The 8,985-nt window shown below is 59.4% G+C and overlaps 1 protein-coding gene across 3 annotated transcripts; it reads left to right on the top strand.

The window, feature by feature from the left end:
- Positions 1 to 1,785: 1,785 nt before the first annotated feature.
- On the top strand, positions 1,786 to 8,558 carry CCDC9B (coiled-coil domain containing 9B). Of its 3 annotated transcripts, XM_032343281.1 has the most exons (11): positions 1,787 to 1,960; positions 2,810 to 2,923; positions 3,208 to 3,315; positions 3,950 to 4,102; positions 4,206 to 4,331; positions 4,960 to 5,159; positions 5,456 to 5,514; positions 6,121 to 6,174; positions 6,273 to 6,372; positions 6,957 to 6,999; positions 7,083 to 8,558. In XM_032343281.1, exons 1-11 carry the CDS (start codon positions 1,949 to 1,951, stop codon positions 7,617 to 7,619), a joined length of 1,506 nt encoding a protein of 501 aa, XP_032199172.1. In that variant the 5' UTR covers positions 1,787 to 1,948; the 3' UTR covers positions 7,620 to 8,558. The 3 variants fall into 3 exon arrangements, with proteins under 3 accessions (XP_032199174.1, XP_032199172.1, XP_032199173.1); XM_032343282.1 differs by lacking the exon at positions 1,787 to 1,960 and having other exon boundaries at positions 2,831 to 2,923; positions 3,150 to 3,315; XM_032343283.1 differs by lacking the exons at positions 3,208 to 3,315; positions 3,950 to 4,102 and having other exon boundaries at positions 1,786 to 1,960.
- Positions 8,559 to 8,985: the final 427 nt, after the last annotated feature.

The following is an 8,985-nucleotide window of genomic DNA, read 5'->3' as shown; positions in this document are numbered from 1 at the left end:
GTCTCTCCCTTCAGGCCCTCCCAGAAGAGCTGGATCGCCCTCCCTATGGGACGGCTGGATTGCTACCCAGGCCTCCTGTTCCCCTGCGGCTGTCCCACCCCAACTCTGGCTGGGAACAGGAGTGAGAGACGCAGTTGACCTGGCCTCCCCACCCACCTGCCCCTCGTAGCCTCCTCTAGCTACACCCCACTGCCCCAGACCTGGTTTGGGAGCCTGGGTTCCAGAGATGATGGAGAACATTAGGTCTCAGCAGGTGGATCTCCCCATCCCAGGCTGGTGCTGGGCAGGCCTCCCAGTTCCAATACCACAGTGCGGGGGAGGTGGTAGGAAGCTGGGCTGCCACCAGCGACACTTGGGAAGGGTGGGGCCAGCGACTGTGAGGCCCAGGAGGGCCCTGCCTCTGGCCTTCTGGGGCTAGGCTGGAACTCAGCAGCCTGTTTGAGGTAATGCCCAGAGAGGGAGGGAGAAGGACAGAAAGGCAGAGAGAGACAGCGAGAGAGAGAGAGAGAGAGAGAGAGAGAGAGAGGTTTGGGGAGAGGAGCCTGGGTGTGTCACCATTGCTGGGAGTTTGACTCAGTGAGAACATCCGGCAGGAAAGGAAGAGAGAGTGTGGTGGCATTTCCAAGCAGGATAGGAACTCTGGGGCTGTGGAGACTGGCTGTGGGGTCAGGGGTACTACGTGAAGGCCTGGCCAGGAAAGAGCCTAACCGTGGTGGGAATGGGAGGAGGGCAGGAAGACAGGGTTCAAGGGGAATAGAGATTGAAATGCTGGCTGACTGAGCTGGTCTGGGGAGGAGAGAGGGCAGTGGGGCTGGAATTAGGGAAACTGAGGCTTGGTCAGGTGGGATGTGGGGGATGCAGAGAATCTCTGACCCTCCCTTTAGGGCTTAGAGGTTGGGGCCCTGTAGCTATTGAAGGAGACCACAGGTACCCCTGATCCAGAGACACCCCTCCCATTACCCCAAGCCCCAGCTCCTGGAGGCTCCACACGTGGGACTGCCAGGCCAGCTGCTCCCCTGGGCACTGGGACCAGCCACAGCTGTACTGGGGAAGATTTGGGGAGAGATTTTCTTGAGAAAGGCTGCTTCTTTTCTCGGGGTGGGAGAGGCTTAAAAGTCAGCCGTGGGGACCAAGGCCAGGAAGGGCCCGGCGTGAGGAACCTGGGTGGGGAAGGCTGTAGGCAGACCACAAGCTGCAGTGGTATGGGCCCTGCAGGAAGGGCCAGTTCCCCACACACTGAGGGGAGACTCGAACAGCTGAGCCTCTCAGAAGTGGCTGTGATTTAAAACACAGGGAAGCCAGTGTCTATGTCAAGGAATGACTAATGGTGTCATTTCAGGTATGTAGTTGTATTTGGTGGCCTAGGGGAGTTAAGCTTCTTGACCCCTCCAAATGAGTTAAACCAGAGCTGATGAGGACAGTAAAGGGGGGCTCATTTGAGGTGTGGGTCCTCAGACTAGGACAGCTGGTGGGCTCAGCTGCATCCCCCAGGCCTTTCTTTACTGTTGGGAGAGATGGAGGCTTATGTTGGCTGCCTGTGCATTGGCAGGTAGGTCCAGGCTGGGGCTCTGCTGGGGGAATGGCCTCAGAGAAGGCAGGGCCTGGGGCAGCCAGGCCCCCTGTGTGGGGTCAACCCGACAGAGAGAGGTTCCTGCCTGTGTCTCTGGGGACGCTGGGCCAGGGCTGGGAGAGGAGCTGGGCAGGGCCGGCGCCCTGGTCCTTGCCCTCTGAGAGTGGATGGGTGGGGGTGGCGGCGCGCATTCCTGGCTGGGAGCCCAGAGGAGTCTTTTGTAATCACAACATGATCTCGTGTGCTGAGCAGTGAAGCCGGCAGGGAGAGGCCGGCAAAGGCCCCGGCTCCGGCTCCCGTGGCTCTGCAGCTCCGGCTTCCCTCCTGCTCTGGCTCCCCTGGGGCTGTTCTGGAATTCTCTCGGTGCCCACTGTTACCATGCACTCAGCTGTGAGTGGCACCTCACCTTCGGCGGGGGGCTTCTTGGGGCCGGGAGGAGGCTGGGACACCAGGCGGTCACACTCTGGGGACAGCTGGGGACGGCTGGGCCTGGGAGGAAGAGGGCTGTGCCTAGGCCATTGGGGGTCTGGGCAGGGGCCTTTGGCGGCAGTGGAGACCCTGCGACTAGACAGGGAGAGACCTGGGATCTAGGGGCAGAGGCCTGGCTTGCTTGGGTGGCTCCCTGGCCGGGCCTGCCCACGGAACTGGTTCTCTTCTGTCCTGACTACCAGCAGTTCCAGGCCGGGAGAGATTGGGCCCATGAGAGCGGCTCTTTCCCACAGGCAGGGCACAAGCCTAGGGAGTGGAGCCCAGGGCCTGGGAGCCCAGCAGAGAGCCGGGGCCTCTCTTTTTACTGTGGTTCTGGGCCTGGGAGCCAAACAGCGCCCCCCGCCCCCCACCGACCTCCTGGATCCCCTGGCAACTTCCCAGTCCCCGCAGGTTCCGCTGCCAGAGCCATTTATAACTCTCATTCCAGGCTCTGCTCAGCGGTGGAGCTCCCTGGAGAGCCCGGGGGAGGGGCGGCCCACTGCTGGGAGCTGTGGGTGTGGGGGTGGTGGTGGTGGTGGTGGCGAGGGTAGTAAGGCCCTGACCTGAGCCTCTGAGGAGGCAGAGACAGGTAGACAAGCCTAGCAGAGCACGGACTTGGGGCCTTCCATGTGCCATCTCCCCCTGGAAGCTTAGCTCTGGAGCGGGGGTCCATTTGTAGTAAGAAAGTGCTTCTCAGGTAAATGTGAAAGTTAGGGGCCTGATAAGGGATGGGCACAACAGTCAGGAGCTTGCCACCCCTGCTTTACGCAGGGGCCTCACAGAGCCGAGTCACCCATGAGCAGGCAGGAAGAGAAGGATGCTGAGCTGGACCGGAGGATAGTTGCCCTTCGAAAGAAGAACCAGGCCTTACTACGTAGGTACCAGGTGAGTGGGCTGTGATGGGAGCTGGAAGGACTGACTGGGTTGGCACTGCCTGTCTGACCCCCTAACCTCCCCTGTGCCCTTGCACTGTGGTCTTTCCCTGCAGGTGCTAAGCCTGGGGTCCGAGTTACAGTGGTGTGGTCCCTCTCAGAAACTCTGTGAGGGTCCCGGGGATGCTGTGATGTGGTGCCTCTGCCCCCTGGTGTCCCACTGGTGTCTCTCTGTGTAGGCCTTTCTGTGTGCATCTGGGGGGCCGTGGCCTGTGCTGACCCAGGGCCCTCCCGCAGGAGATCCAGGAAGACCGGCGGCAGGCAGAGCAGGGGGGCATGGCCGTGACCACAGCAGAATTCCTCCAGCCTGATGGCCTCACTGTCACTATCAGCCAGGTTCCTGGTGTAAGCCCCCCTCCCCCACCCCAGGAAGAGAGGGTGGGGTGGTAAGGAGGTGGAGGCCCAGCCCATGTCCAAGTCCAAAAAGGAAACTGCTCTTGCTCCTCTGTTTCCTCTGCTTCCACTTCTGGGTTCACCCTTCAGCTCCCAGACTGAGGCAGCCTAACCCATTGTGGTTCCCCTGACCCCAAAGGGCCACAGCTAAAAGGCTACCAAATCGAGTCCTCCTCAAGCCCTTTTCCAGGTGAATGTGAAAGTTAGGGAGGGCCCCCACCCACAGCCCTGCGCCTGTGTTCTAAATCCCAGGCCACTCCTGAGCCCCCAACCCTGGAGGGACAGAGAAGGGGGGCTGAATGCCAGGAACAGAGTGCAAGGGACAAAGCCCCATTGTCTGAGCACTCTGGATTTCCCAGCTCAGAGATGACAGGCTGTTGTGGCATCTTGGGCCCTGGGGTGGCCCCGGTCCCTGGATAACCTCATGGCACCGGCATGTGAATGCCCCAGGGTGTCCGCTCCTCTGTGGGCATTCAAGGGAGGGCCAGTGCTGGAACCCAGCCTGGGGAAGCTTCCAAAGGACTCCGTCCCCAGCTCCTGCTCGGCCCTGGCATGTGGTCTGAGGGCATGGCATCTCATTCTGCAGGGGAAGCGGGTGGTCAGCCGGAACTGGGCAAGACCCCTCAGACCTGGAGCAGCCGACGAAATGCTTGAGGATGAGGGAGGGGATGACCACACTGGTACTTTCTGTCTGGGGGAGCGGGTGGAGCTGGCTGTGACCATGGAAAACAAAGCCGAGGTGAGCGGGTTGGGCAGGGGAAGCCAGGGCATCAAGCCAGTACCCTCTTCTTACCAGACTGTGCCATGCTGCCTGTCCCCGCCTCCCCCCTCTCCCCACCCAGGCCAAGCGGATCGTGAGTGAGAAGCCCAGCAGAGCAAGGAACCAGGTCGCAGAAGAGTCACGTGGAAGGGGCTTGGGCCGGACCCCCTCCATGCAGATGCCCGTCAGCTCGGATTCTGCACAGAAAGTATATCTTTAAGAGGGGATGGGGACATGAAAGTGGTAGTCATCATTTGGGGGAGGCAGAGAAGCTGAGTCACTTGTGTCCCCTATCTCTGGAGACATGATGGCAGCCCCATCAAGAATTCCCACCCTTTCCTTCTTTCTCTGGCCAGTTTCCACATTGGGTGGGACTTACCCTGACAGGGTACGTCAGAGGTCAGCCCCTTACCCTAACTGGATTTCTGATGCAAGCTTGTGGGGGCCTTGGGGGTGGGCTGTGTGCCAGGTGTGACCTCTAGGTGGCAGCAGCCCCTAGTCCTGGCTCTTGCTCACTGCTGCTGGGAGCTTCTCCACTCCGGGCCTGTCCACACACACACACATCTGCAACAACCCAGCAGATAGGTGCTATTATTAGTCCCATTCTATAGATAAGGAAATGATACACAGAGAGGTTAAGTAACTTGCCCAAAAGACACAGCTAACATGTGACTGGAAACGGTGCCTATGGCAAACGAACATGTCAGAGATGGAATGGATTTTGTTTTTAGATGGGGACGTCAAAACCTTGAGGGGAAGGGGCTGATAATATCCAGATTTCCACTCCAGGTCCAAGGCTTCCTGCTTCTTCCCCATGGTTCTGTCTTCTTCTTCAGAGTACTCGGGAGTCCCAGAGTCCAGGACTGGTCCCAGGCTCAGCTCCTCACCGGCCCATGGGGGGACCCTTGGAGGTGGGCTGGGACTACGCCCAGTGGAAGCAGGAGCGGGAGCAGATCGACTTGGCTCGTGTGGCCAGGCATAGAGATGCACAGGGTGACTGGCGTCGGCCATGGGACCTGGACAAGACCAAGCCCACGTGGGTGGCAGGGCTAGGGAGCTCGTTGTATTGACATTCTTATGGGACTTGGGGTAGGACTAACTGTGGGTGCTTCTTGGAGGGCTGGTGGGACCCTCTCCAGGGTGGTTAAGGTCTGTCTGGGCTCTCTGGGGTGGGACCTCGGGCTGAGAGGGTGGGCGCCGGGTCCCCATTTTTAGGGGCTCACCATTATCTTGTCGTTGGTTCTGGGGTTGGAGCTGGGGGAGGCAGGGGTTGTGTGGGTCTCCCTATAGCTTGTGTCCGCCCCACAGAAGCCTGACTTTCTGGCTCCACAGGCTACAGGACTCCAGCAAGCTTCGGGAAGAGGGCCTGGCCAGGGTGGGCGGCACCAGGGGTGAGTCAATACCCACCCCACCTCAGCCCCTTCTCCTCCTTGGCTTTCATCACAGCACCCCCACATGTCCCCTCATGCTTCCTCTCCTTTCTCTGTCTCTTGGCATAGCTCTTATTTTTGGAGCTGGAAGGAGGCATGGAAGAACATCTTACTTCCTCTCCCTCATTATCAGAGCAGGGCACCTTCCCACCCCCTAAATCCACAGCTCCTACCCTGGGTTCTGACCTCAGAAGGTCTAGGGGAGGAGACTCACAAGGAAATCTGCCCCGGGATCCTTTCAAGATTGGTCCCTTATGGGCTAAAGCTCCAGTTTCCTTGCCCCTGGTCTGTTGTAGGAACAGAGATTTTAGAATTGCTAGTTCCCTAATTTTACATGTTGAGGAAGCTGAGGCTGGAGAGACTCAGCCAGTTACCTAGCCAGGAACATCAACGGGGGCACAGAGACCCAGCTCTCTTGATCCCCAGACCCAGGATCTTTTTGGGAGTCAGAAAACCCACACCTGGACCAAGAGAAAGACGGACATCTTCCTGGTCCTGGAAGACTTCTGTTACTGCTTTTGATCCTTTATCAACCCACTCTTTCTCCATTTCCTTTGCCTCACTTAGGTCCCAGGAGCCACCGGAAATCACAACCCCCACCACTGTCCCTTGATGGTAAAGGTGAGTTGAGAGAAAAGAAGCAGGTTTGCATGAGCTGGGGATGGAGCTGGGCTGCCATGACCCTCTTCTCTTCTTGATTTGTGGACCATCTCTTGCAGGTGGTACTACTCGGGGTGGGCAACCCAGCAGACCCTCAGTGGTGTCGGCCACACGAAGCAAAGCCCGGGGGACAGAGAGGCTGACCGGCAGGGCCCGCAGGTAACAGAAGGCAGGGGGCAGAATTGGGGGAAGCATCTGGGCTCCCTGATTTCCTGGATCTCCCTTGGCCCTGGGAGGTCAGGCTCAGCACTGGTCCAGGTGGCTGCTCCAGCCCTTGGGGCTGCTGCCTTCTGCCTGACGGCTGCCTGGAGGCAGGTTAATGAGGTTCGGGGAGAGGCCAGCCACAAAGGCAGGAGCCATGAGAGCCTGGTGCCCAGGGAGGCTGGCAGTAATTACAGCAGTTGCCTTCCCCCGGGAAGTCGGGCGTGCCTTTCCCAGACGGTGCAGGCAGAGACACGTCCAGAGCCCCCACGGAACTCGAAGTGCTTTGGGCTCGGCCATAAACAGCAGCTGGGGACCTGGGATGGCGCTCAAGTGGGTGGCGTTTGGAGGAAATGGCTGGATGGGGAACAAGGTCAGGCTGGAAGGGGAGCATCCTGGAGCCTTGTTCTGGCTCTGAGGCTCCTCTGAGATCCTTAGCTCTGGCTGCTTCCTGGGAACATGGGCCACTGGCTACAGAGCGACAGAGGGACGTGAGGTGAGGTGGGGAGGAGTAGGGCTTGCCGTGTGCTGTGTTTCCACAGGTGGGAAACAAAGGAAGTCAAGGAGGAGCTGCAGAACCAGGAGGTGGGTGCTTGGAAGTAGGATGGGGTGGGCCAGGGGCATGAGCTCTGAATCCGCCAGCCAGCAGGACCAATCTCTTGTTTCAGGGAAGCCAAAGTACCAGAAAGACCTGGAGCGAGGAGGAACCTTCACAGAAGCAGAGCCCAACGGAGCTGGGCCGGCCCACAAGTGCCCCAGCAACTAGCCCAGCCCCCGGGGACCCAAAAAGGGAATCAGGAGCCTCCATTGCCAGTCCAAACCCTAGCTCTCCACAAAACACTGACTTAGTTCCCCTTGACCTTTCTCTTGGAGGGGCCAGTAGCCCTCGGTCCGGGGAGAGTACGTGTGTACTCACTCTAAGGCCTGGGGCCCAGGAGAACCCTGTGTCCTTGCCACCACCAGATGGTTCTGAACAGATCCTGGGGTGTAATGACACCCAGGCTGAGCCAGAAGTACAGCTTAGTTCTGAGCCACAGGGAGAAGCAAGGCCCCTAGAGCCCAGAGAAGACAGGTCTGGCAAGGCTGGGGCCCAGCAGGCCTTGGCACCACGAAGCAGGCCGCCCAGAGGAATGGGCCAAAGGGCAAGGGGCACAAGAGGTATGAGAAGCAGGACAGGAGGGCCTGGCCCTGCAGGAAGATGCTGAGCAAAACTCCTGGGAGCACAAGGGCCGGGCTGGGGAGAGGAAGAGGGAAGAACAGAGGCGGGAGTCTGGTGTGGGATGGGTGTGTGGATGCAGGTGGCTTGTGGCCGTCTGGCTGCACAGCTGGGCAAACTCTCCAGTGGGGGGGACACTGGGAGGGCAAGGAGCTGTCCTTCCTTGCACCTCATGGGCACATCACTGGGCATGTCCCGTGTATAGGTGTGTTTTTACCTGCAGGTAAAGGTCTTGGTATAGTCCTATGCCACTCCTGGTCTCTGAGACTGGTGAGCCCCGTCCTGGGTCTATTGCCACCCAGGCCACAAACTTCTTCCCTGCCATGGCAAGGTGAGGCTCAGAAGCACTCAGCACCTGGCACTCCAGGCCTTTCTCACCCCGAGGCCTGGCTTCTCTTTCCACCTATAGCTTTGGCTCCTTGGGTGTAGGCAGCCTCAGGAGCCAGCAGGCCCAGTCCAGGAGGCCTGGGCTCCTTCCCCTGCCTCTGCCTTGCGCCCAGGTGACTCACAGTCCCCACACTCCCAGGATGGTGAAACCAGGGGAATCTCAGCCATCAGCTGTCAGCCTCTGGCCTTTCTGCAAGAGAAGACCCAGGCTCGAAGAAAGGGAGGCCACAGCAGGTAGGGACCGAGCTGGGGACAGAAGAGCAGAGCCTTTGCCAAAGAGAGAGTCCCTGGGAAGGCCTCGTCTCTAAAACAGCCTGGCGTTGGGTGGGGAGAGGACAGCCTTCTCCCCACAGAAGGATGGGAGGGTTCATGATCAGGGATACCCTCCCCCATACCCAGGCCAGACATCAAGTGTACCATCAAGACAGCATTGAGGCGGTGCAGAGGGCAGCCCAGGGCCATTTCCTGCCGTCTCCTACTTCCTCTTCCCTGCCACCCGCCTGCACTACCAGCACACCAAAGCAAGGACTCAGACAAGGGACAGAGAAAGGGGCTCAATCTAGCTCAGAACAACTTCGGAACTTGTCTTTCCTACTTGGTCTCCATTCCCGCCCCTCCCCTCAGGCCCACGGCTGGTGAATTATTCAGACTCCACACAAGCTGTGGCTTCCTCTCTATTCAACAAACATTTCCTAAGCACCCACCAGCAGCAGTGCAGCCGGTGGGCGATGGTGACTCTGCCAGCAAGAGGGAGGGAGAAACCCAGGCATCCAGCAGATCTAGGCGGCACAGCAGGCAACGTTCTTGGCTCTAAGAGCCTGCTAGGGGCTGGGGATGGTGGTAGGAGCCCAGAGAATCATCTCACCTCTGCTCGAAAAGGCAGGTGCTCCTTCCCCTCTCACCACACGTGGATCTCCCCATGTGGCCCCCCTACTCCCCTCCCCTTTGGCCCTGCCGTGGCTTGTCCT

The sequence above is a fragment of the Mustela erminea genome, chromosome 5 (genome assembly GCF_009829155.1).
Source record: "Mustela erminea isolate mMusErm1 chromosome 5, mMusErm1.Pri, whole genome shotgun sequence".
Classification (NCBI taxonomy): domain Eukaryota; kingdom Metazoa; phylum Chordata; class Mammalia; order Carnivora; family Mustelidae; genus Mustela; species Mustela erminea.
The sequence above is the reverse complement of the archived record's forward strand: the minus strand, read 5'-3'. Positions and strand labels throughout refer to the sequence as shown.

Coding starts and splice junctions, on each gene's coding strand:
- CCDC9B (XM_032343281.1), top strand. Junction 5,160..5,455: donor CTGGACAAGACCAAGCCCAC/GTGGGTGGCAGG, acceptor CTGGCTCCACAG/GCTACAGGACTCCAGCAAGC. Junction 6,175..6,272: donor ACTGTCCCTTGATGGTAAAG/GTGAGTTGAGAG, acceptor CATCTCTTGCAG/GTGGTACTACTCGGGGTGGG.